General features: G+C 43.1%; 1 protein-coding gene across 2 annotated transcripts in view; it reads left to right on the plus strand.

Annotated features, from left to right (window-relative positions):
* SMPX (small muscle protein X-linked) overlaps positions 1–27,983 on the plus strand; it is a 35,913-nt gene continuing 7,930 nt past the window's right edge. The window contains exons 1-3 of one of the 2 annotated variants that reach the window (XM_081326815.1): positions 1–186; positions 3,689–3,748; positions 20,169–20,252. In XM_081326815.1, the coding sequence (XP_081182941.1) occupies positions 3,710–3,748; positions 20,169–20,252 (123 nt within the window). In that variant the 5' untranslated portion in view covers positions 1–186; positions 3,689–3,709. Of the gene's footprint in view, positions 187–1,062; positions 1,131–3,688; positions 3,749–20,168; positions 20,253–27,983 lie in introns of those variants that run through there. The other variant, XM_081326814.1, reaches the window with a different exon arrangement.

A 27,983-nucleotide genomic window follows, 5' to 3' on the forward strand; every position in this document is an offset into this window, starting at 1 on the left:
GGCTTCTGAACATGGCTCTATTCCTATCCCAGAGGTCTTTTCCCTTGAGAGTACCCACTGCACAAAGAACTTCATCTATTTCACATGAAAGATCTCAGCTGACCTAAGGTGCCTCAGTCAGCGGCAAAAAGAAGTGTAGCATTCACTCTTCCGAGGGGCTGGAACTTTTCTGATATAAATAATCAGGTACTGTACTTAACGGGAGCTGAGGAGGGAGGGGCACAGCTTTAAAAAAATAAAAGGTTGACTTGGGAAATATATTTATAGCTAGGGAACAAGGATAAGGGCTAGGTTGCTGTGAGTGTGGTTCTCTATACCAGGTCATTCATGTTTTTCAGTAACTGTTACTGCAACTACCGGATATACAGGCAAGGGTTTTTAAATTAAAGAATGTTGTTCTGAGATTTTGCAGTTTCATAAATGTATCTGCTCTTGTGTGATTTTCATAAAAGCCTACTGGGCAGAGTTGGTGACAGCTAACCAAACGCATGTTTATTTTTCTCCCTGTGGCTTTCTGGACAGCCATGTACAAGTAAGCAAAATTATAATACCAATGTTTGAACGCAGAAATATTAATTTCTCACTGCTAAAATGCTTATCATTAACTCTGGAGTCACAGTGACCTTTCATGAAATAAACTGCACTGTGAGCAATCGTTTTGATACAGAGTTGTATTCCCCCCCTCCTTTCAGAGTAAACTTGCTACTCAGCATAGTTTCTATCTAGGTCTTAAAGGAAAAGAATAATACAGTTCCATTTCATAATATCCATGCCAGTTTTATACGTTACAGATGGGGGAGGTCAGCATGAGAACAGTGTCAATTCCAGCTTGTTTTCAATTGCATCTGAGTTGCAGGAGTAGGAAAGATGGATATTAGAGAAGCATCTCGCGCAGGCCTCCGCTTCGTCCAAGCAAACTGAAGTAGCTTGGTGCTGAATGACTGCATGTCCTTCAGCACTCCCCTCAGGCCTTATTTTTAGACAAGGCAGAGCAGATAAGAGCTTTCTTCCCCCCTGTGTTTATTTCCTCCTGTGCCTCATGCTGGATCACAAATCCTAGGGACCTGTGCATGTAAAGTTCAATACTTACTAAATTACTTCAGTGCATCGCTTTTGGGGGGTCATAAAGGGTAAGTCATGAGTTCAATGTCTGTATGCCTGATAGGACTGGCTTTTTCAGTCATTTAGTTACATTCTGTTTACAATTTAAATGATTTGTTCAGCTTGTTTAAATTTAAAATGATTCAATTACTGATTATCAGACTGTACTACAGCCTATAATTTATGGATTTTCTCAGCCTGGTTTTATGTCTAAAAAGATGTAAGGAAAACACTGAAAATTATCCCCCTAATTGTCAATTGTGCCCCAAAGGTCTTCAACAGATGGGGGCAACCCAGTAATTCCAAATGGTCTCAGCTGTCTTTTGGAAGACCCAGAGCTCCCAAAAATTATATCATCAAAATCTGGTGGCAATTACTAATAACAGCTTAGCAATTTCCTACTGATTTCAGTGGGAAAGGATGGAAAATATATATATATAATACATGCACATATATGTCAAATTGGCTTAATACACTTACATAAAACTCATGTGCACTCCAAAATGATGTGAAAAGAGGACAGAACATCTTACTCTACACAACACAAAGAGCTCGCAGCTATCAGCAACTGAAAAAATTGCTGTGCACACCTGGTTGCAAGTGTGGGAGGGAATGAATATACCATCTAGAATCACATTGTTTCAGGTAGTGTGTATGTACTGTATATGTAGACAGAAGAAGAAGCTCCACTGAATTCAAGATAAATGCAAGTAGTAATATTAGGAAAGAAAAAACAGATCTTTTGGCTGACATTCCCAAGATATAATGGCTGGAACTACCGAATGTAGCCCAAAACTTCTTTAAGGCAACAAGGTGGGATTCTGAACTCACTTTCTTACATTAATTTGATGGCTTAAAAAAGATGTGTGTAGAGCAAGGCTGAACTAAAATTTCCAGCATCCCTTTATCACTGACCATGCCGGGTGGATGGCTGGGGCTTAAAGCCCAAAGCAACTCGTGAGCTTCTTATTGGGAATTTGTTTTGAGGGATAAGCCGTATAAAGAGTCTATCTTAAATTTCCTGCCTAGTACACCCCTTATGTAATTGTACTGATCAGGCTGCTGATACCTGTAGTTTGTCAACCTTAAAAGGAGCACAAGTTCTTCATCCCTAGTGCAAAAGATTTGGTACTTCAGAAATAGTTCATTTTCTTCCCCAACTTTGTAATGCTTGTGCAATATTAACATACTGTATATGGTGAAACGTCAAGAGTGTTTTGGGTGAAAGGGGAAATATGAAAATATGAAAGTATCATTTGTTTCTATTAACTATTAGCCTCTTTCCTGTTCATGCAGTCAAACATAAGGACATAATTCCCTTAATATCTCTATTGCCAAATATAATTAAGCAATTGATACAGTCAAGTAAAAGAGAGGGTAGGGATTGCAGTCCAAGAAGATAGTCTATTTTTACTCATCAACATTCTGTTGTCCTGATTTCTCAAGCAGCAATGAGGTCAGTTAAAACTGGCATGGAATAAAGATTGCTTCTGCTTAAAGTAAGCTGTATCACTGAGGAATTTCCATTTTGATTATATTTTATTCTTATCATTTATTTTTAGTTACATATAAATTTAGAAAGTGGCTTCTGGAAAAGAGTACTGTATATATTCAAGCCATGCCATACAGGTAGTCCTCAACTTATGATCACAATTGTGCCCAAAATCTATGTTGCTAAGTGGGAAATTTGTTAAGTGAATTTTGCCCCATTTTACAACTTTTCTTGCCACATTTGTTAAGTGAATCACTGTAGTTGTTAAGTTAGTAACACGGCTGTTAAGTGAATCTGTTTTCCCCGTTGACTTTGCTTGTCAGAAGGTTGCAAAAGTTGATCACGTGATTCCAGGATACTGCAACTGCCATAAATGTGAGTTGTCAAGCATCCGAATATAAATCACATGGCCATGGGGATGCTGCAACGGTCATAAGTATGAAAAATGTCCGTAAGTCACTTTTTTCAGTGCAGTTGTAACTTTAAATGGTCACTAAAGGAACTGTTGTCAGTTGAGGACTACCTGTACTTTAATAGGTACAGTAAGATGGGAAGCTGAATTGAGCATACAAAATGCCACTGCTCTCGCTATTTCTAATGGTCTTTATTCTCTGAATTCCCTTCTTATCAGACCTCTGAGTAGTTTGTTTATCCTGTTGTAAGTTACAGTCTACTGAAAGACATGTTCATCCAGAAAACTGGTTCCGTACAGATATATAAGGGTTTTGCGATTCTGTTTTGTAAATTGAAATAAATAGTAAATAAATAATGTAGATAGCTATTAACTTGTGCTTTTGATGGAACATGTGCCCCTTTCTTATTGTGTTGTGAAAGTGATATTTCTCTTTGGATGTATTAAAAATTCAATAAGGAATTTCAGATGTTCTAAGTTCCTTGCAGTATTCTGTAGGGGTATCTTAGTAACTCTGAAACTTGAGTCTGAAAGATAATCTGAGCTGATGAATACATAGTTACCAGGAAGCACCATGGTTAAATTATAGATAATAAAACTTTGCTTATACAATGCCATTATAACCCATGAAGTTTTTGCTATAATTTTTTTTGTTTCTTTAATTGATTTTGGGTTTTTTGCAGTGAAAAGTCTATTGCTTAAGTATGTCAAATCAACGAGCTTCAAATGTCAGAAGCATTCAGGTAAGGTATTTTGTGTGACTGCTTATAAATACTTTAAATGGAGGAGAGATGGAATGATGCTTGGGTTGAAGCTTTAATTCTAGTTGGGAATTATTCTCAATTTGCTAGACATGCAGCTAAATTAATTTAGTGAAACAATTTGTTGCATGTCTTACATATTTTTATTAGCATAAAAATGTGCTTTTTCCCCAATGTGCTTTGTTCTGTGTTAAAGCAATTCAGTGTGTTATCTCAAGTTTTAAGTAGCCCTGTCATACACATGCATGCACACATTACTTGTGCTGTTTATTTTTCCTTATTTGCCTTGAACTTGTCATTTTTAGCATTCTTTTAGCTGATAACTGGAAATAAATCTCTCAATTAAATGTCTATGGAGATTCTCAGCCATCCAGGCCATGATTATCCCAAAGGTGCTTTTTCAAGAGGCAACTGGAGTTTCTTGTTTTACTTTGAAGATGTTTCACTTCTTCGCTGAAGAAGCTTCTTGGATGAGAAGCAAAACATCTTCAAAGAAAAACAAGAAAGTCCAGTTGCCTCTTAAAAAAGCATGTTTGGGATTCTCAATTAAATACCTGTTATTGTTGTTTCTTGGCAGAAAAATCCTGGCTATTTCATTAAACAGGATATTCCATTTTGCCAATTGACTAAAGTGGGAGCCTTGGCCCTCCAGATAGTATTCAGCTAAAAAATCAAATAGCTTGCTTGTTAGTCATGCTTAGGTAAGGTTGAAGTGTATTTCTGTGAACAAAGCAATAAACATCATTGAAATTAGACATTTTTATTTCCTAGTAGGTCATGTCAGATAACTCTAATTGATTAATAAGTCATCCAGAAAAGTTAGGCCCAGATGAGCTCATCTTAGATGAGGGAATAGAAGGGGAACTCATCAAATTTGCAGATGACACTAAGCTGACAGGAATAGCCAACACCCCAGAAGACAAGCTCAGGATCCAAAAAGATCTTGACAGACTTGAACAATGGGCCCTATACAACAAAATGAAATTTAATGTGGAAAAAAGCAAGGTTTTACACCTGGGCAGGAACAACCAAAGGCATAAGTACAGATTATGCGAAACCTGACTCAAAAACAGTAACTGTGAGAGGGACCTTGGAGTCCTAGTGGACGAACATCAGTCAACAGTATGAGGCAGCAGCCAAAAAAGCTAATACAATTGTTGGTTGTATAAACAGGAGCAGTGGGCTAATGCCTCCTTAAGTAACACCAGCTGCCTGCAATTAGTGCAGGTTCGCATCCCATCAGGCTCAAGGTTGACTCAGCCTTCCATCCTTCCGAGGTAGGTAAAATGAGGACCCAGATTGTTGGGGGCAATTAAGCTGACTTTGTAATAATGCCGCTTGGGGGGGAGGTGAAAGCCCTAATAAGCAGGCATATACATAGAATGAAGGCTACTGCTAAGCTTGTAAGCCGCCCTGAGTCTTCGGAGAAGGGCAGGATATAAATGGAATTTAAAAAAAATCACATGAAGTATTAGTACCGCTTTATAAATCCTTAGTAAGACCGCATCTGGAATACTGCATCCAATTTTGGTCACCACATTACAAAAAAGATATTGAGACTTTGGAAAATGTGCAAAGTGCAAAGAAGAGCAACAAAGATGATTAAGGAAGACAAAAGCATGAAGAATGGTTGCAGGAATTGGGTATGGACAGTCTAGAGAAAAGAAGGACTAGGGGTGACATGATAGCAGTATTCGAGTATTTGAGTGGCTATCTCCTCTCAGTGAATCACTAACAAGGTCTGGAAGCACTGCTGGCTCCGCTTGCTTAGCAGCGCTAGGTTGCCAATCACCAAACAGCTGATTGGCATGTCATCAATAGCAATCCAACTCCATGCTATTGACCCTCTGAATAAGCCCTCACTGTTTCTGGCAGCAACTCCTTATTGCCTGTATTGAGAACACAGCACTCTCATTCTTAATGTACCACTGAAAGAATTTGAGTGGAGAAGGAGAGAAATCCTAACCCAGTAAGATAAAAAGCTAAGTTAGGACTAAGGCTAAACGTCATTGACCCCATGCATAATCTATGGACACTCATGTAATATAATTGTTTTCTTTGTGTATCTTGTTTATAGTTTTAACTATGGACTTAGATTGTCCCATTGGCACATTTGAATATAAAATAGCAGAATTAAAATACAGCTGTTATATCTATACATGTAATCTTTTCATAACTAATAAATGATAAATGATGCCCCTATTATTCTGGGAATGGGATGGCCAAGGCTCTAATGTTATTGTAAGAGTCTGAATTTGCTATAAATACAGCTTTTGAAGACAAAAATAGTAATAGATTTACTAGTAATAGTAGTAAATCCATTAGGATTCATATTTTATTAATTTTCCATCATTAAAAATCATTTACTGCAGTTAGGCAAAAGATCAAGAGAGAAATAGAAGTAAAAACATATCAAAAAAATCCCAACAAAAATTAAGGTTTAGGATTAGGCTTTCATTAAGGAATAAGAAAAATATTGATGTTTTTACTGATATTTGCAGTTAACAAAACAATCAATAAAGCCATGGACATTTGTTGTTGTTCCTATAAAGAATTAAATAAAAACTGAACAATGGTAGTATATATATATTTACATTTTACATTTTGTTTGATGATTCCATTCAAAATTTGACAAAAGTGAATTCCAGTACATTAATGTCTAGTCATGAATGATTAAACAATTATGTTAACTATAATTTGTTGAACTCAGTGTTGATTTAATTCATAATCCCTTTATTATTTGTAATTGTAATCATCAAGATTTTCTAATTAATAATTCTGGGATTTTGTTGCTGTTTTGACTTTGAAGAAAACTTATTTGTCAGAGGAACCTCAAAACCAAAATTATAGTGATGCAGGCCCCATTTAACTACAGATTTCCCATGTTGCAGAATTGAAGGGATACCATTTTCCTACTATCCATTCACAAACTGTATGTTGTTATAATAACACTGGAAAGTTGTTGTATATTCTAAATTCAGCAAAACATTTCACAGAGTCAAATGATCCTTGATTAACAAACTGGATAAGTATGGACTGTATGGCATGACAATTAAGTGGATAAGTGGGCTTGAAAATTGTACTCAAAAAGTATTCATCAATGGTTTCTCAGAGAAAAGTATTGCTCCTTTCCTGGATCCTGTACTGTTTAATACTTTGATTCATGAATCAGATGAAAAGCTACAGAAAATATTTCTCCATTTTGAATATGACATAAAAATTGTCTGGTATATCTAACAATCTAGAAGACAGAAATAACATTCCAAATGATCTTAAGAGCTTAGAGAAATAAGCTAAAAATAAGAAAATTAAATTGAACAGAGACAAATGCAAAGTTATTTGTTTGGGAAACAAAACAATCACAGTTTTTTCAGTGGATTTTTGGCTTCACAATAGCACTTATGAAAAAATGTTTGGTGTAATTAGTTCATTTGCAATGATAGTGAATATCTGTAGCTCGGGTGTAGAATGAGGGGGAAGGTTCGTTCTCCAAGCTTGTGGGTTGCTTTCTGAACGTTTCATTACTAGGCTAGTGTAGAGAGAATCATAACCCCACCATGCTCCCAGGAAAAGAAGAAAATAAGGCCTTCTTGTTTTTCAGATAGGAACTAAAACAAATTGATGAAAAGAAAAAGCCATTCGCGATGGAGGGAGAAAGAAAAAAAACACACTTTGCCTCTCAGCTAAGTGGAATAGCTTCAGGCTAGCTGTTAAGAGCATTCTGCAAATAGCTACATTGTATCTGTTGAAGGGGGAAAAAACCCACAGGAATGTAGCAAGGAGCGGCTTCCGCACTTCAGACTAAGGTAGTTAGAATTGACAGGATTAAGCTAGTAGAGCGCAACAATTTACTAAATTTACATTCTCCTCCCTTCCCCAAGGCTGGATTTGACCCCTTCCACCCCCAGAAAACTGGACCGGAACAATCAAACACATAGTTAAACTAATCAAATACCCCATCAGGCATCTCAATTACAAAAGCCCTAAAGAGTATAAAAAAACATCCTGCTCACTCCTTAAGCTCTGCCAGCTAACCTGGAACCCACTGCTGTTGTCACTGAAATTTTCTGGCTTCTGTAATAAAAACTTCTTTTCCAACAGTTTTCTTTCCAGCTTATTTCATCCTTCAGGGCTGATTGCATTGTTCTGGCTGGAAGGAAGAACTGGAAACCTTTTCTTCCAACAATTTGGCAACCACAAAGGGACTCCCAGCTAATCCAGCCACTGGACTGGGCCTGGAGAGTCTTCACCCTACTGGCAACAGACCCCTTTTGTCTGTGGGTGAGCTCCACGGTCCCTACCCGAGTGGAAGGAGTGAACCAGAAACCTTTCCTTCTGACACTAGGTAACATCTTCAGCAGAGTTTAGGGATGTCAATGTCATTGTTCTTCTGTTTGTAAGGGCTTCAGGTGTGGGTGTGTCGAGTAAGAGTGAGACCTATCACAAGATCCTCACGTGACGCACCCACACCTGAAGCCCTTATAAATAGAAGAACACTGACACTGACATCCACTAAACTCCACTGATGATGATACCTAGCCTGGTAATGAAACATTTAGAAACCAACCCACAAGCTTGGAGAACAAACCTTCACCCTCAAATAGTTCATTATTTAGGATGAAGTCCACTGTGTCCCTGGGCATTGTCCTCCAGATGTTTTCTGGTTGGGGCAGAAATAGTAGAATTCAGACCTTTCATAATGGCTTCTCCTCTGCTCCTTCTGGGCCTGTTTGCAGTTCACTAGCTCTGAAAGAGGGATCTAACCAACTAACAAGTCAAGGCACTGAGAAAAAGGGAGATTCCACCACCCCACACAATCATCCTTATGCACACTACCTGTTGCTGCTGTAAACATGGGCTTATCATACTTTCAGATGTTTCATACTATGTTTTGACCTTTGGTGGGACAGAAGGGAAACACAGCTGATGTCAAGGCTCTCTTGTAATGCACCTCTACTCGCAACTTGACAACAGAAACAAAGGGAGGGGGGAAGAGAATGCTTGGAATGTATTGGGAGCTGGGAGGGAGGTGAGGAAACTATGCGAGCCATTTGCAGCCTGAGAGTGAAAGCAGAAATGGCTAACACACTAAAGGGAGATGGTGAGCTAGAGCTGCTGATTCCACAAGAATACCGTGACCTAGTGGAGGTCTTTAGTGAAAAGGAATCAGACACACTCCCAACCCACAGACTGTGTGATTGAAATCATGCCAGGGTCCAAGTTACCTAAACAGAAAATGTATTCAGTGACACTCAGGGAGATGGAAGAATTCTGGGCATTTATAGACAAGAACCTGGCTAGGGGTTCATTCAGCTGACAAAGTTGAGGATGGCTGCCCCTGTGCTCTTTAAGGAGAAGATGGTTGGGTCCCTTAGGCTGTGCATGGACTACAGAGGCCTGAACAGTATTTGTGTGGAAAACATGTACCCCTCTCCCTCTTAAGAGGGACATATTGAGCCTTGGTGGAGCAGTGGGCTAATGCCTCCTTAAGTAACACCAGCTGCCTGCAATTATTGCAGGTTTGCATCCCACCAGGCTCAAGGTTGACTCAGCCTTCCATCCTTCCGAGGTAGGTAAAATGAGGACCCAGATTGTTGGGGGCAATTAAGCTGACTTTGTAATAATGCCGCTTGGGGGTGTGTGTGTGAAAGCCCTAATAAGCAGGCATATACATTGAATGAAGGCTACTGCTAAGCTTGTAAGCCGCCCTGAGTCTTCAGAGAAGGGCGGGATATAAATGGAATAAAAAAAAATAAAAAAAAATAAAATATTAAACCATCTGGCCAAAGGGAGAATTTTCACTAAACTGAACTTGTGAGGGATACTACCAAGTGAAGATAAAGGACAATGGCATTTAATTGCCCCCTGGGCTGCTACCAGTTTCGGGTTATGCCATTTGGTCTGCAGGAAGCTCCTGCTATATTCATGCAAGTAATAAACCAATCCCTACATGAGCACCTGTACAAAGGGGTCTTAGTGTACCTGAATGGTATATTGATATACACTGAAATCCCAGAAGAGTGCATAAAACTGGTCAGAGCAGTGCTCAAAAAATTATGAAAACCCAGCTCTACACAAAACTGTCTAAGTGCAATTTCCATAAAACCAGCCTAGACTATTTAGGGTATCAAATCTCAAAAGAGGGAGTGGAAATGGACCCCGGCAATGTGAAGGCAATATTAGAGTGGGAGCCCCCTCAAACCAGGAGACAGTTGCAGAGTTTCCTCAGTTTTACAAATTTCTACTGCCAATTCATCACATTTACCCAGAAAGCCCTGCCGATTACCAATGCTGAAAGTGGGAGGGGGAGTGAAGCCCAAGCCTGGCCAACCTCTGAATTGGTCTCTCAAGTGCCAATCTGCCTTTGAGAAGCTAAAGCACCTCTTTGCAGTGGAGCTGGTCTTAAAGCACCTAGACCCAGATGAGACGTTCGTGATACAGGCGGATGCTAGTGATGTGGCTGTGGATACAGGTCTACTGCAGAAAATTGCTAAGGGGAAACTGCAGCTCTGCACCTATACATCCCACAAGCTTTCTGAGACCGAAGCACACTGGGCTATTTAGTAGAAGGATGTTTACGTGGTCCAATGGGCTCTCTTAAACCAGGAAGCAGTTCCTAGAAGGCAGTAAAACCCCATTAGAAGAACTTGGAAGCATTGAAGTCCCCTCAGAAGTTATCCCCTAAGCAGGTTCAGTGCGTGCAACCATTTCAACTTTAACCTCCACTACCTACCAGAGGAAAAAACCTTTTGGCAGATGACCTCTCCCAGATGCCACAATACAACAGTGCCCGAGAGGAAGTCGTTAACTCTATCATCTCATCCAGCAGTTCACAGCACCAGCCTTCACAAGGCAGCAAAGGAAGTCACCCTGCAATCAACCAAAGACCTAGTGCATCCATTGAGGGATGCTTTGGTGAGAGACAACTGGTTTCAGCTGCATGGAACCGACCTGTCCTCAAAGGATGTCCTGGCGTGAAAGGGGAATAAAGTGTACATCCCAGCCAGCCAGAGGATGTTAGTCCTATGGTGGACCTATGACATGAGGGCAGCAGGGCATTTTGGATTTGTAAAGACATTTCACCTAGTGAAAAGACAGGACATAGAGGCATACATGGCCAGCTGCCCTGTGTGTGCTTTGATAAAGTGGCTACCTGGGAAGCCCCCAGGCTGCTGTAGCTGATGGCTAACCCCACTAGCTCTTGGGAAGAGATCTCTATGGACTTCATCATCGAGCTACCAGACAGTGCTAGATATATTGTAATCTGGACTATCACTGACTTGTTTTCCCAACAGGCACATTTTGTGCCATGTCCCAGAATTCCCTCAGCCTGAGTCCTGGCTAGGCTATTCATGCAGCACATATACCAACTACATGGGGTCCCAAAGCGCATTGTCTTTGACCGGGGAGTACAGTTCATGGCAAAGTTTTGGCAGGAGTTCCTAAAGCTGATAGGCTCCTTCCAGGGACTTAGCTCCTCCCATCATTCTCACACTAATGGAGATTGTGAATGTACACATTTGGTGCTAGAACAAAACTTGCAATGTTATGTGAACTACCAGCAGACAATTGGGCCTAGCTTTTGCCTTTTGCAGAAGTGGCATATCACAACTCTGTGCATAGTAACACAGGATTTACCCTTTTCTGGGTAGCTTCTGGAATAGAGTTTGTACATTTGCCAGAGCTCCCTCAAGAAAGGCCATCATCAGCATCATTAGCTGAGTGGATGGATACCTTAAAAGCCACTTTGGTCACAGTGCATAAAGCATTAGAGAAGGTGAGAGATGCACAAAAGAGGCAAGCAGACAAGAAGAGGGCACCTCAGAGAAAATATAGAATAGGAGACAGGTATACCTATCTACAAAGTTTCTGAACCTGAGGCAACCTTGTAAAAACTGGGACCTAAGTACCTAGGGCCTTTCCCAATTATCGAGATCATCAATTCGATGACAATGGAATTAAAATTGTCAAAAAGCCTCAGGTACATTCACACAGTGTTTCACTGCAGCCTCTTGAAGACTTTCTGTGGTTCAGCGTTAAGACCTACTACTGAACCACCTCCTCCCCCAGTGAGAGGAGAAGAACACTTTGAAGTCAAGTAGATCCTTGACTCCAGGAAATGCACATGTAAGTTGCAGTTTTTAGTGTTGTGAACAGCAGTTAGCAGGTGGTGGTCAATGGTGTGAGGGCATCTAGACCAGGGCTTTTCAACCTTTTCAGAGATTGTACCACTTTTAGGATATGGCAATATTCAAGTACCACCAGTTGCCTAGCAAGAGGGTGTGGCCTGCTCAATGCCACTCACTAGACATAGCTGACTTGAGACAGCTGGATCAGAACGGAACAAATCACACCAGCTAACTCGATGTGGGGACAACTCAGTGCCCCACAAACTCCTCGCCTCTCCAAACTGCTAGTAGCCAAGTGCGTGCGCATGCAGGCACACACCGCATTCCAAGTTTGGGGACTTTTATCCACAGAGGAAGGAGAGGGCCTTCTCCCCAAGCCCAGGCATGATTGGCAATTTGTTAGCTCAGATGTGGATAAAAGTCTCCAAGCTTGGAATGGGGTGTGTGTGTGTGTGCGTGCGTGCATATGCACGCACACATAGCATTCCAAAGGAGACATTCTTCTCCAAATCCAAATCCCAGACATCATTGGTGTTTCCCTGTCCGGTGCCCCCTCATGGCAAAGCAGGAGATGAAGGACGACGCTGCTGCATGTGGAAGCTCGGAAGAGAAAGTTTGCAGGAAGCCATTTCCTCCAAATCCAACTTCTGCCTTAACAGATCTCTGGAGAGCAAGAGGAGGTGGCAGGGGAGCAGCTCTCCCAGGTCCTGCACAAGGGAGGCTGGCTCTTCTCGAAAGGGAATTCCAATTTCCAATTGTGTGTGGTAAGGATGCTGGTTTGTTGGGGCAGCCTTCCCTCACGCAGCTCCCCTGCCACCCCCTTCTCCTCTCCAGACATCTGCAGGGGAGGCAGATCTGGAAGGCAAGCTGCAGCCTCCATATTGGCCACTTCTACTTCTCCAACCCCTCTTGATTAAACGTACATAATACAGTATAAATTAAAACACAGCCAAAAAGAAAACATAGTTAAACCACTAATTACTACTCTTCACATATTTTCTGAAAAAAACACCTTTATTGATGTTAGGAAGGAAGAGCAAACCTTATTAAGGAACTCTTAACAGGAAGGGAATTGAAGATCCCAAAAGGTCTCATTCATTCTAATCAGCCTTCCCTTTGAGCCTTTAGTTCTCATTATTTTACTATTATTTATTTAAGAAGATGATCAAAGGCCTCCAGAGCTCAGGATACTCACTTTAAAACCAGAACCCAGAAAAACTTAGTTAATCCACAATACTAGCCTATGAAGAATGAAGATATTCTTTGGGCCTTGAGAGCATGCAGATGTCAACTCAGAATATAAGTGGCACACCTGTCAGCAACTGGAAGTGCATAGGTCCATGCACTTCCCTTTCCTATCCCACAACTCAATCCATACCTTTAATTTTCAGACACATCTTTTTCTCCCAGCTCCTTAAAAAACCCACAAAGTATACTGTAATTAGCAGGAAAAATAAATCTAGCATTTCTGAATTATTTCTCCAAGGGGCAAAAGAAAGTTCACAGCCTGCAGGTTGCTAGCAAAGTCATCAAAGAATGTAGTTTATTGCTACTAAAGGCAAGAATAAATAACGAATCAGTTTTGCAGCTCTCTCCTGCTACTACATCCTCTTACCTCCAGACTGTGGCTTAGGATTGCACAAGGGGCTAGGCTAAAATCCAGTTGACTAGTTTGCAGCCAGATGTTCGGTACAGACCTTACCAATGTGATTTTAATAGCCTGGGAAAGGACAAGAAAACCTGAGGAAAACTTGGTAATCAATGAACTGTGATGGACTACGCTTGTTTTGCCCTATTTTGATTCTCCTTCCCAGCAGCAGCCCATTGATTTTAGAACTACCTCCTTCGGAGCCTTCCTGATCCCAATGGGGCTGGATCCTGCTTCCCCCCTCCCCCTGCAGCTACGTCCTTCGGAGCCTTCATGATCCCAATGGGGAGGGATCCTGCTTCCCCCTACCTCCCTACAGCTACATCCTTTGGTGCTTTCCTGATCCCAATGGGGCTGGATCCTGCTTCCCCCTCCTTTCCTGCAGCTACCTCCTTCAGAGCCTTCCTGATCCCAATGGGGCTGGATCCTGCTTTCCCCCAGTGCAGCTATGTCCTCTGCCCCCTGCAGCTACTTCCTTTGGAACCTTCCTGATCCTGGAAGCTGGGGCTGCTGGCATGACATCGGTCAAGAGCGCCAGATGGGCCCCACTTTGCAGGACAAAGCAGGCAGACACAAGTGCCAGTCAGTCTGAGCCATGCGCCAATCAGCTGGAGCCCCGAGCTGATCCTGGGCACTCACCAGAGCCCTGGCAACACCGCAGCTCCAACTCACTCTCCCATAGGCCTACACTTTTACACTTTTTTTAGTGTTTTCAACCTGCATTACGCGTACCACCTGCCAGGTACCGACGTACCAGCAGTGGTATGCATACTATGGGTTGAAAAGCCCTGCTCTAGACTCATTAGCCAAATATCCAAATTGCCTCAGATAGGATGTTGGGGTAAAGAACTCTGTGTTGTGTAATATTTTGTACATTTGTTCTGTCTTTTTCAGGCTTATCTTTCTTCTGGAGACTGTTGTTAAAGCTGACTCATAATGCACCTCTACTCTCAGCTTGACAACATAAATGAAGGAAGGGGGGAGACGAATGTTTGGAAAGTATTGGGAGCTAGCAGGGAGGTGAGGAATTTATGTGAGCCATTTGCAGCCTCAGAAAATCCTGACACTTCAAGGCTATGTGATGGGAACCTTCTAAAGGCACATAATCTTTTCCCAAAATAAAAAGAACATGTTGGATTGGTGGACAATGGACAATGGGTGGCCCAGATGGGGAAAAGGGGAAATTAACTATGCTGTTTTTCACACAAAACCTCAGAGCTAGCTTTGCTTCTTCTGTGCCTGTATGGATCTTTCAGTAAAGTCATATTCTTGGTAAAATAATGTCCCAGGAGTTTATTTTGCTGCATATGCCAATGGGATGGTTGACAGCTGGAGAAAATCTACCAATTTCTTTCTTCAAGATGCCTTGCACACACTTCCTAAGGATAGCTAATGTAAGGTTTTGCCTCAGCTAGTTGTCCCAAGAACACCTGAAACTGGCATTGTTTTAAAAGGAACTTTTATTGAGAGACAGTGAAAACAGAAAGGCAAGGCAAGCTCTAAAGAATTCCCACACAAAACATTACATTAAAACTTCCCTTCTCAAATTCCTCCCCAGTGCTCAACGGACCAGTTCATTTTCAGCCAATCTACAGGTGTGAAATTGTTATGGGAACCAGAGTGATAAGGGACGGTTCCCAGGCATTGCATCATCTTTACAACAGAGCAAAAATAAGGCAGATGGTCTGTGAGACCCCCTCCTAGCAGAGTGAAACCTCCTCTCCCACTAGAATGACACACCCCTGAAAATATGGATTGAAGGGGACCTGACATGCTGCCCCCCTGAAAGAAAGAGAAGTCCACCTGGAGAACATATGAAACAATAAAATGGGAGAGAAAAAAGATAACAGAGCTCATATGTTAATCAGACATGTCTGGGTAATGAGCATGAAAACATTTGAGCAACCTGGGGGCTTTAACATGTTTTTTGTGAACCCATTCATTTTGGGATGCTGGGAGGTCTTTCCAGGCTACTAAGTATTGGGTTGTTCCATGATGTTTACGGGAATCTAAGATCTCCTCAATTTCAAAGTGTCGCTCACCCTCTACCATGATGGGCAGCAGTGTGGGTGAAGTTGCTGGCCATAAAGGCGAGGTCATTTCCAGTTTTAGCAAACTACAGTGGAATACAGGGTGGATTTGCCTTAGGGTCTTGGGGAGTTCCAGTTCTATTGTGACTGAGTTTATGATGGAGCTGCTATGGGTTGCTGTCTGTCTAAGAGAGCGTGCAGCCACCCATACTGTTTATAATGCATTTGATCAGGAATGATCCTACAAATTTTGATCCTAGTTTCTTTGACAATTGTAGGGACTGCAGGAACCTAGTAGACAGGTATACTTGGCTCCCTACTTGGAATGGTTTGGGTTCCGTTCTCTTTTTGTCTGCCTGAGCCTTATAAGCACTGGCTTCATCTAGTGGTTTCCTGACCACCAGTCAGGTGTTTTGCAGTTGTTTAATCCATTATTTAAGGGACAGGATGGTGGGTTCATTATTGGGTAATTTGAGCATGGGTTTGAACACCTGTCCCATTGCTACTTGGAAAGGAGTAAACTCAGTACTAGAGTGAACAGCATTATTGTACGCCACTTCAGCAAACGGCAGGAGGTCAGTCCAGTTATCTTGCTGATAGTTGATAAAGCATTGCAGGTACTGTTCCAGTACTTTGTTTGTTCTGTCCCACCATTCTTTTGAGGATGATAACTAGAACTCAGGCCCTGGTCCATCCCCAAAAGGCCCAAAAAAGAACTTGGAGGTGAACTGGACCCCTCTGTCTGAAATTATATGTTGTGGAGCCCCAGACAGGTGTAGATATGGTGGAGAAACAGTTTTGCTAGAGCCTTGGCTGTTGGGATCTTCTGACAAGTACTGGCTCTGCGGAGAAAAGTTTTTTAATTTTTTGAATGTGGCTTGGTATTCCCTAGTCCATTTTAATTGTTGGCTGGGTTTTGGCTTGTCCCCTGCCCCTTTTGTTTTTAGCAAATTCATGATAGGGAGGGCAATTTGTGCGGAGGGGATGAATTGAATATAGAAGTCGGTGAAGCCCAGGAAATTTTGCAACTGCTTCCTACTGCGCAGGGCCTCCCATTCTAAAACAACACACACTTTTTCTGGGTCCATCTCTGCCCCCTCGTGTGAGATCTGGTAGCCCAGGTAGTCAATTTTCTCTTTATGGAATTCGCATTTTGAAAGTTTAGCATATAGCTTAGCTGCATGGAGTTTGTTCAAAACTGTTCTAACCAACTTCACCTGTTCAGCTTTTGTTTCAGTGTAAATTAAGATATCGTTCAGGTACACTGAAACTCTCTTATATTAGTGCTCATTTACCCATTGCATAAACACAGCAGGGGATCCTTGTAATCCAAAGTGGAGCACTTTGAATTGAAAGCAACCTAGGGGACAGTCAAAAGCCATTTTCCATTCCTTGATCCTAACCCTGTAATAAGCCTTCCATAAGTCCAGTTTAGAAAACACTTTTCCCTTGGAAAGGTGGGCCAGCATGTCTTTCATGAGGGGCAAGCGGTACACATTTTCCATGCACACAGCATTAAGACCCCTACAGTCTATGCAGAGACAAAGATCTTTTCCCAGAAAAGCACTGGGGCTTGCCGGCTGGATGAAGCTCCTGGCTAGGTTTTTATCTACTGTATGAACTGGCACAGTTTGTCTAGTTCTCTCGTCTAATCATGGAGTATATTTTGGGTTTGGGGAGCTTGGCACTGGGGACAATCTCAATAGCACAGTCTGTGGGCCGGTGAGGGGGAAATTCGTCTGACCCCCTTTCACTGAATACCTCAGCCAAATCGTGGTATTCTTTGGGTATGCCTTTCAGCGCCTTGCTTTTTGCTACTGCCGCCGCTTCTCCATCTGGTTTCCCCTTTTGGTTCTTGTGGCTGTCATGTGGGGTTTCCTGTTCCTTTGGGAACCTCAAGCTCCCTTCCCGCCAATTCACCCATGGGTTCCATTTTTTCAACCATCTCAGCCCTAGGAGAAGGGGCCATTCCATACCAGGTGCCACTATGAAGGTTAAAGTCTCGAGTGGCTTCCCATGGTCAGACCCAGAGGCTCAGTTGCAAAAGTACCTGGGATGCCTCCAGCTGTGGACCCATCTAGTTGGCAAAAAGCAATGGGGTTCTCTAGTCTCCTTAAGCAGACCCCCAATTTTCTCACCAAGGTGGGACTTACCAGGGATCTGGTGCACCCTGAGTCCAGTAGGGCCCTTAGGGGCACTTTTGTCCCACTGCCTGGGATGGACAGTTCTATAGGCATGGTTACTGGCCCACTTACCAGGGGGTCACATCATAGTCACTGTCAGACGTCCCCAGTTCTTTCTCCAGTGGAGTCAGAGTTCCCCCTCCTGATCTGGGGAGGGATGGAATTCCACGAGTTCTATGCTCTTGAGGGCTGTGGCTTGGACGACTTTCCCCCCAATGGCCGGGCTGCTTTTTTCACAGGGGTTCTTGCACAGCATTCCGCAGCCTGGTGGGCAGGTATTGGATCGTCTTTACAAGGGAGCGAAGATAAGGCAGATAGCCCCTGGCACATTCCTCCCCCTTTTCACACCCAGAGAGATGCAACAAAGATTGAGAGAACAAAGTAATGGAAATATGTCTGTGATTCCCCCCTCCCAGCAGAGCAAAACCTCCCCCTCCATCAGAATGGCAGAGCCCCGAAAATATGGATTGGAGAGCACCTGACAGCTCCATTTTACAGTATTGTGGCCAAGCTGGTAATATGATAGTAGATAGTTATCAGCAATTGGAAGACAAATTTTACACCAGCATAGTAATCTGTTAGCTTGGGTATGGGTGATTCTTATTTAAAATGAGCATGAGCCCTTTATTTCTAAATCCCATGATTAACTATGCCTGTATTCTCTGAACCACTTCAAGTAATTTTAGAAGTGTTTTTATAGGTGTGAAATAGAAATTTAATGTATTGCTTAAATGCAGTGCCTTTAAAGGTTCAAGGCTAGTCAGTACATTCTCTATATTGTGTTTTTCCGAAAATAAGACCTGGTCTTATATATTTTTTGCCTCCAAAAGAGGCACCAGGTCTTATTTTTGGGAGATGTTATACCCACTTACCTTAGGAGTGCTGCAGCCAGGCCTCCCATGCCCCGACTTCTGTCATGCCACTACCTGAGTTCCGTGGCCACTTGCAGCCTCTCTCAATTAAAAGGCCCGTGGCTCATTGTGCTGGTGCTGCTGCTCATAGCAATATGCCATGTGGTGCTTCATGCCAGTGCTGCTGTTCATGGCAGGAGGTTGTGTGGCTCATTGCCCTGGTGCCGCCACGCAGCATATTGTGAACAGCAGCACCTGTGTGACCAGCCAAGCAGCCTCCTTCCACGAGTGGCAGCACTGCCATAAAGCACCACGTGGCGTTCTGCAGTGAAAAGCAGCACCAGTGTGATAAACCACACAATGTCCTGGTGCGAGCGGTGGCACCAGCATGAAGTGCCACCTGGCATCCTGCTACACCTGGCATCCTGCTATTGGTACTAGCGCAATGTGCCATGTGGCATCTGGCAATAAGCAGATGCAGAAGAACTTGCGTAGTGGTGTGGCAGGTGTTGGGCTGTGGGAGGCCTGGTTGCAGCAGTCCTAAGGTAAGTGGGTATGGGACATATGGGTCAGCTCCACCCCTCCACTCTCACCCTAGTTTGATTTTTACGTGTGCCCCTCTTCCCCAAACTAGGGGTTATTTTGGGGGTAAGGCTTATATTAGGCGCATGCGTAAAAATCAAGCTAGGGCTTATTTTCGAGCTAGGTTTTATTTTCGGGGAAATACGGTAGGTGCTTGTGTAAGAATATTTTAGGAGGTGAAGGCTAATTGGCTGCTGAACCTTTCTTTGTATGGTTCAATATACAAACTTTACTTTGTACGAATATGGAAGTTAATACAATTTCTTACGGTTACTGTATCTGGGAAGCAAAGATCTGGATGACTATTAATGGTTGCCTGGATTTCTGCAGCCTCAATATTGTAGTCCTTTATTCAATTTTGAAACTAAAACTCTTTGCAGGAGTTTAAGAAGCCATATTAACTCCACAAGTAGAAAGTAAAAATTATCTACTCTTGAAGAACAGCAATATCACTTAGACTTATATACCACTCCATAGTGCTTTGCAACACTCTCTAAGTGGTTTACAGAGTTAGCCTATTGTCTCCAACAATCTGGGTCCTCATTTTACCAACCTTGGAAGGATGGAAGGCTCAGTCAACCTTGAGCCAGTCAGGATCAAACTTCTGGCTGTGGGCAAAGTTAGCCTGCAATACTGCATTCTAACCACTGCAATGCTACAGTCTTTCATATGACAGAGGGACCTGATTTTACAAAGACTGTAACCTCAGATTAAAAAAAGTTGTCCTTTATATGGAAATATGAAGAATATAGGGTTTAAATACAAATCACTATGTCCCTTAAAAATGAATATACTAGCACCAGATTATATTCAGCACTAATCTGGTTCCATATAAACAAGGCTCAGGATGCTGCCACTGATATGGAAGCTTAACAAAATATAATTTGCCTGGACAATCAAGAAAACCCCATCCATCTCTTAATTTTTGTAGATCTACTGCAATATAGCTTCATGCACTGATATGTTCTTCAATTTCCAGGCAAATATCAACATCCCAATGGGAGCACTTTTGCCTGGTGCTGGTCAACCTCCTAAAAGAAAAGAATCTACTGAACCCGAAGAGGTAAGAATACTATGTGCTCATCTGACTAGAACACCACACATTAAATATGTCTTCTGTTCACCAGTGACATTTCATTCTGTAATGTCTCAGGAAAACATTCATTTCATCCGTATCACTAGAAAACATAAGTAAACAGTAAGTATAAACATAATTTTCCCACTCCAATGTCATTAGCTAATATATGTAAAGGACAGTGGTATTTTAGAGTGGTAATTTATGGAAGCAATGTAAGATCAGCATTAAAATGTTGGCGCTTTGTTTCCGAAGTATTTTCCTGCATATCCTTTCTATCATATTTTAACTAGAGTATGTCATATATTGCATTTTCTGAAGCTATATAAAGATCTTATGCTATCAGTATCTTTCCCTTAGGGCCAATTTTTTTTTTAGATTTTGTGGTATAATAATTGTATTTTAAAAGCAACTATAGAGAGTCCCAGTATGGATCAGAGTGATATTGCTTTGGGCGACACATTTAATAATTGTTTCTTCCACCTCCCCTCTCTTCCAAGCCTTACCTCCAAGCAGGATCTTCCTGTGTACATTTAAATATGTAGTTAGTAGTATTTGGAAGGGGGAAGTCCATTGATTTTATTTTATGTATCAGAGAAATTAAAGACTACATCTGGTACCCAAAGTACTAAAATTAAAAGCAGGATGAACGTAGGCAGCAAAGACAGTTATTTACATTCCGGTGGTGCTCTTGTATTTAAGCTCTTGTCCAATAACCATAGCCTATAAGGATTTGCCTAGAGGTGAATGAGGGGCTGCCACATGATGACTACTCAGTTTTCCTCCAAATCTAATAGAAAAAAGAGCCTGGCCATCAGAGGAATGTGGCTCCACCCACCCCTGCCCAGTATAGAAAAGCAATTAACGGCTGTTTCTTCTCACAGTCCTCAATAAGATAGCATTTTTCACCTAAGGATTTTTGTGGATTTATTTGCAAGAATGCATGAAGGCTTTGCTTACTTGATTAAATGTTCGGTCTGCTGGCTTCTTGAAAATGCTGGGTTGTGTGACACAAAATTCTCATTGTCTGGGTTCTCACTATCTTCTAATGTCCAGCCTTGACTAAACAAATTTCTCCCAACCTGGTGTTCCCCAGATGTGTTGAGATTATGATTCCAGAATTCTAAGTCACCGAGGTCAAATTCTGGCAGTTGTGGTCCCAGCACACAAGGACAATGCCAAGTTGTGGCAGGTTGATATAAACAACAGAGACAATATAAAGGTAGTAAGAAAAAAAATTAAACAGGAAATGTAATCATATCTTAAATATACGTATCTTTGTATATTTCTTTATAGATTTTTTGGGGCTGCATTATGTTCTTCACCAGTTAGGACAGGGATGGGCAACTATGGCAACTTTACAACTTGTGGACTTCAACCATACTGGTTCAGGAATTCTGGGAGTTGAATTCCACAGATCGTAAAGTTGGCCATAGTTACCTACCTCTGACTTAGGCCCTCCCTGCAACGTTAAATTAAAATCTGGACTAAGCATCACCATAATTTAGCATTTTCACAATACAGAATCTGTTCCTTAAATAGGACTTGCCCTATCATGAGGTAACATGGCTCTATATAGAAACACCCCCTGCCCCTTTATTAGCAACAACATCTCCCCATCTTGGAATTCTCTATCTTTTGAAATGTTATAATTTTGTTTTATAATTTTAATAATTCTTAATCTTAAATTATTCTGTTTTTATGCTTAATTTTATTATTAAATTCTACACTGTCCAGAGCCCCTTTCTGAAGGAGAAAGGCAGTGAAGAAACAATTAGTCTAATACAGTAATCAAGAAACTTAATTACCGTATATACTTGAGTATAAGCCGACTCGAGTATAAGCCGAGACCCCCAATTTCACCCCCAAAAACTGGGAAAAGTTGTTGACTCGAATATAAGCCGATCCGCCGTTCTGCAAGCCTCCGCCACCGGCGGAGGCTGGATCCGCGCTCTGCAAGCCTCCGCCGCCGGCGGAGGCTGGATCCGCGCTCTGCAAGCCTCTGCCGCCAGCAGAGGCTCGATCCGCCATTTTGCAAGCCTGAATACACAGGAATACCCTGTGTGGCCGCGGCTCTCGGGGAAGCCCTGGCTGTCCGCTTCCTCGCTCCATGCTGCCATTTGGGGCCCGCGCGTTCCCCGGGCAAATCGCGGCGCCCAGCAGGCGAGGAAACACGCCCGCTCCAGTCGCCCCCCCTTCCCTCAGGAGACGCGAAGCAAGTGACCGCCCGGAGCTTACCGAGGACTTGCGCGCGGCCGAGGCTTCGGTGCTTCCAGGATCGCGCGCACCTCTCCCAAGCCGCCGCCGTCCGGAGACCTGCCGAAGTTTGGGGAGGTTTGGGGAGGTGCGCGCGCACCTCCCCAAACCTCCCCAAACGTCGGCAGGTCTCCGGACCTCCGCGCCCTGCCTGCCTGCTTCTTTCCGCTGCAGAAAGAAGCAGGCAGGCAGGGCGCGGAGGAACGGAGACCTGCCGACGTTTGGGGAGGTTTGGGCGCCTCCCCAAACCTCCCCAAACGTCGGCAGGTCTCCGTTCCTCCGCGCAGACCTGCCGACGTTTGGGGAGGTTTGGGCGCCTCCCCAAACCTCCCCAAACGTCGGCAGGTCTCCGTTCCTCCTGCCGACGTTTGGGGAGGTTTGGGCGCCTCCCCAAACCTCCCCAAACGTCGGCAGGTCTCCATTCCTCCACGCAGACCTGCCGACGTTTGGGGAGGTTTGGGCGCCTCCCCAAACCTCCCCAAACGTCGGCAGGTCTCCGTTCCTCCTGCCGACGTTTGGGGAGGTTTGGGCACCTCCCCAAACCTCCCCAGGTCTCCGTTCCTCCGCGTAGACCTGCCGACGTTTGGGGAGGTTTGGGGAGGCGCCCAAACCTCCCCAAACGTCGGCAGGTCTCCGTTCCTCCGCGCCCTGCCTACCTGCTTCTTTCCGCTGCGGAAAGAAGCAGGCAGGCAGGGTGCGGAGGAACGGAGACCTGCCGACGTTTGGGGAGGTTTGGGGAGGTGCGCGCGCACCTCCCCAAACCTCCCCAAACTTCGGCAGGTCTCGGACGGCGGTGGCTTGGGAGAGGTGCGCGCGATCCCGGAAGCACCAAAGCCTCGGCCGCGCACAAGTCCTCGGTAAGTTTTTTTGTTGACTGGAGTATAAGCCGAAGTGGAATTTTTCAGCCCAAAAAGTGGGCTGAAAAATTCGGCTTATACTCAAGTATATACGGTATATATATTATCTATCTCTATCATCTATCATCTGTCTATCCATGTCTATGTCTATGTCTATGTCTATGTCTATGTCTGTCTGTCTGTCTGTCTATCTGTCTATCTGTCTATCTGTCTGTCTGTCTGTCTGTCTGTCTGTCTGTCTGTCTATCCAGTTTATATATACATACAAACACACACATACATATATATTTGAGGTTAGTAAAAATAAAAACGATGAACTCTGGGATATAAGAGAAAATTCTTCTTTATTGCTGAGCTTTCGTCAACAAGCTGTTGACATCATCAGAGCAAGGGCTGAATGATAAGGGAGTCAGTACATACACTTGTATGGCAGTTATAACGTTCAAATTGTGGAACACACACACACACACACACACACACATACACACATCATCCCTGGGCACTTTCTTTCTTTCAATAGATGTGTATGTGTGTATAACAACAGTGTATACATATTGCACACCACCCATTCATTCTTTACCTTGTCTCTTCTTGTTTTACCACAGAGACTTATAGGGAAGAGGTCACCAACCTTTCTTGGTTGGTAGACCAGAAGTAAAGGGAGGGGAAAGCATTTTACACATGTGGGTGCATGCATGTGGGCACAGGGCCGCAAGCATGTGCACAACACAAATGGGGCAGGGCTAGCACTCGCATGACACTCATTATCCTTGTCTTTCCTTGTGTGGCGCAGTGCCCTGTTTCTGCACCCCATGGTGCAGCGGCACCCATTTTTCCATTCCGCAGCATGGCGGCAGCCTGTTTTCATATCCTGCAGTGCAACGACGTCCCATTTTCACACCCCAAGGTGTGGCAGCAGCCCCTTTCTATGCCCTGCAGTGCAGTGATGTCCCATTTTTGTGTCCCAAGGTGCAGCAGTGGCCCGTTTTCATGCCCTGCAGCACAGTAGCATCTAGTTTTCATGCGCCACAGCATGGCAGCATCCCGATTTGCACCCCAGGGCACAGCGGTGGCCCATTTTCATGCCCCGCAGTGCAGCATCCTGTTTTTGCACCCCGTGGCCATAGCACACATGCAAGTGGGGGTGCGTGCACTGGCCAGCCTGTCCCATGGCCTGGTAGCCAGGAGGCCATGGCCCATTACCAGGCTGCAGCCCACAGTTTAGAATATTTGTAGATAAATATTATAAGGAATGCCCATGGTGAGGTTATAAATGAACTGGTTGGAGAAATAACAATAGTTTTTTTGAAGCTGCACTGTGGGCTGAGAATATGAATGATTTGTAGCTAAAGTTAGACAGACTGTACAACACAGTGAGGATCTAAAATCTTGTCCCACTAGGACAAGCCCATCCTACTTGTGCCAGCAGAGAAGATTTATTTTGGGTCCCATTGGTCAAAGAACTCCAACTATCAGGATCCAGAAGAACCTTCTCTGCTGCAGTGCCAGCCCTTTGGAACATCTTACCCTCTAAGGTGAGATCTGCCCCCATCCGCAAGAGCCTGAAGACCTGGCTCTGCCAGTTGGCCTGGGGACCACCTCCCCACCTCTTATAATCTGCTCTCTACCATCTTTTTGGTTATCATATTGATGTATTCTTGTTGTGTTCTTTTTCATTGCTTATTTTATTGTTCTATTATTTTACTTCTATTTCTGTTGTGTTTACACTTCTTTCATTTTTTTACCTTTTCATCATTGTAAGCTCCTAGAGTAGCCCACCCTAAATAAATTTAACAAACAAATGAAGAAATAAACATTGGTGTATCCAGGAACAAAGTAATTGGGTTTGAGAAAGTTGAGAGAGCAATGGGAAGTTACATGAAAATTGCAAAAAACAGAGTAGGTATATGAAATTTTAGAATATTCAAAACAGGGGTCTCCAACCTGTGGGCCACGGCCTGGCACTGGTCCCATGGCCGTGGAGTGCAAAAACAGGATGACGCACTGTGGGGCATGAAAACATGCCACCACGGTGCCTTGGGGTGTGAAAACAGGACACCACTACACCTCAGGACAGGAGAACGGGCCACCACTGCACTGTGGAGCAGAGAACAGGATGCTGCTGCACCATGGGGGTGTGAAAACGAGCTGCTGCCAAGCCATGGGGTGCAGAAATGGGATGCTGCTGCACCTCAGGATGTAAAAATGGGATGCTACTGCACCATGGGGCATAAAAACGGGGTGCCGCCATGCTACAGGGTGCAAAAACAGGCATGGGGAAAAGGGGAACTGTGCCATACAAGAACAGGGCAGGCTAGTAAGTATCATGCGGGTGCTAGCTTCGCACTGTTTGCATCATACATGTGCTTGTGGCCCCATGCATGCACCCATGTAAAATGCTTCCCCCTTCCTTTCCCTCCGGTCCACCAACCGAGAAAGGTTGGTGACCTCTGTTCTAAACAACCAAGAGGACATTAGACAGTTCTTTTATCCCGTGACAATCATTTACTAAGCACCTAACATTGCTTTTACCATATTCAACAACCAACCTAAAACTTCATAGTTGTGCAAAAAATCCATAATTCAAGCTTATTTACTTCTCAAGCCTATTTTCACTAAATGAACAATCATAGATAAACATTGTTTCTCATTCACAAAGTTCCCATTTAAAACATTTACATGGACAGTCTTGCTATATTTCAACATGAATGTATGATTTCATTTTCATTTATTTTTTTAGACACTAACTGTATAATACTGGATTCAGTTTCAGTATCATTCTGACTTACCATTGTCCTTTTTAACTATTCCTTAGTTATATGTGTACAGAGGAATACATTTACCCTTAAATCATATGTTAGAAACTATTATTAAGCAGATAGCAACAGACAGCATTTTTAGTCTTTCTTATATGTCTATTCCCCTTCATGGATTACTGCCTTGTTGTGGTGAAGGGGCTTGCATAATTCAATGAAGCTATGAGCTATGCCATGCAGGGCCACCCAAGACAGAAAGGTCATAGCAGAGAGTTCTGACAAAACGTGATCCACTGGAGAAGGAAATGGCAACCCACTCCAGTATCTTTGCCATGAAAACCCTATGGACAGTACCAAAAGGCAAAACGATATGACGCTGGAAGATGAGCCCCTCAGGTCAGAAGGCGTCCAATATGCTACTGGGGAAGAGCAGAGGGTTAGTACTAGTAGCGCCAGAAAGAATGAAGCGACTGGGCCAAAGCCACGGACACTTTGCAGCTAACAACAACAACAACAATATCTCTATTGGCCCAATCACATTTCATATTCCCACTCATTCTTTCATGTTTGTGGATAGCATTAATTCAATATGTTACATTTGTTGATTGTTCACCCATTCCTGTCCATTTTAGTTCGCTGATACTTAAGATGTCGATGTTTAGTCTTATCATCTCTTGTTTGACCATGTCCAGCTTGCCTTGATTCATGGATCTTACATTCCGGGTTCCTAAGGAGAAAAAATCTTTACAGCATCGGACTTTCCTTTCACCACCAGACACATCCACAGCTGAGCATCCTTTCGGCTTTGGCCCAGTCGCTTCATTCTTTCTGGCGCTACTAGTACTAGCCCTCTGCTCTTCCCCAGTAGCATATTGGATACCTTCCGACCTGAGGGGCTCATCTTCCAGTGTCATATTGTTTTGCCTTTTGGTACTGTCCATAGGGTTTTCATGGCAAAGATACTGGAGTGGGTTGCCGTTTCCTTCTCCAGTGGATCACATTTTGTCAGAACTCTCTGCTATGACCTTTCTGTCTTGGGTGGCCCTGCATGGCATAGCTCATAGCTTCGTTGAATTACGTCCCTTCGCCACGACAAGGCAGTAATCCATGAAGGGGAATATGTTACATAATTTTTCTTAAAACTCACTTCTAATTCCCCCATTATCTCCATTCATAGGAGTATAATATGCAGCTACCCCAAGTTACAGATTTCTACTTTCACTTACATCCACAACAATTTAGATAACAGAGGAGGTGGAGTTGCACTATATATAAGGAATAACTGCATCTCTACAGAAATAGAGCTCAACAATGATGAAAACTGTCTTGAATGCATTTGGGTCAAAATAAAAGTGTGTGTGTGGGGGAAATGACATTGCCATAGGTGTATACTATAAACCACCCAACCAAACAGAGGAAATAGATGGACTTTTTGCTAGTCAGTTAACTAAGGTATGTAGGAAACACATTACAATAGTAATGGGGGACTTTAACTACCCTGAAATCACCTGGGAGACAAATGCTGCACCAAGTAGAAGATCAAACAGTTTCCTGACAAACCTAGCAGACAACCTTGTCTCCCAAAAAGTAGAGAAGGGAACTAGGGGATCAGCCATATTGGACTTAATTCTCACTAACAGAGATGAAATGATAGAAGGTGTTGAAGGTACAGGAGCCTTGGGGGCGGGGGTTGATCATGCAATATTGGAATTCAACATTATACAAGCCCAAGCAATAAAATATAGTCAAACTAGAGGCTTGGACTTTAAGAGAGCTAATTTTAATAAACTTAGAGACAGCTTGAGAAGGATTCCAAGAATGAGAATCCACAAGGGGAAAACAACTCAAGA

The sequence above is a fragment of the Vipera berus genome (assembly GCF_964194415.1).
Source record: "Vipera berus genome assembly, chromosome: 4".
In the NCBI taxonomy this organism is placed as follows: Eukaryota; Metazoa; Chordata; class Lepidosauria; order Squamata; family Viperidae; genus Vipera; species Vipera berus.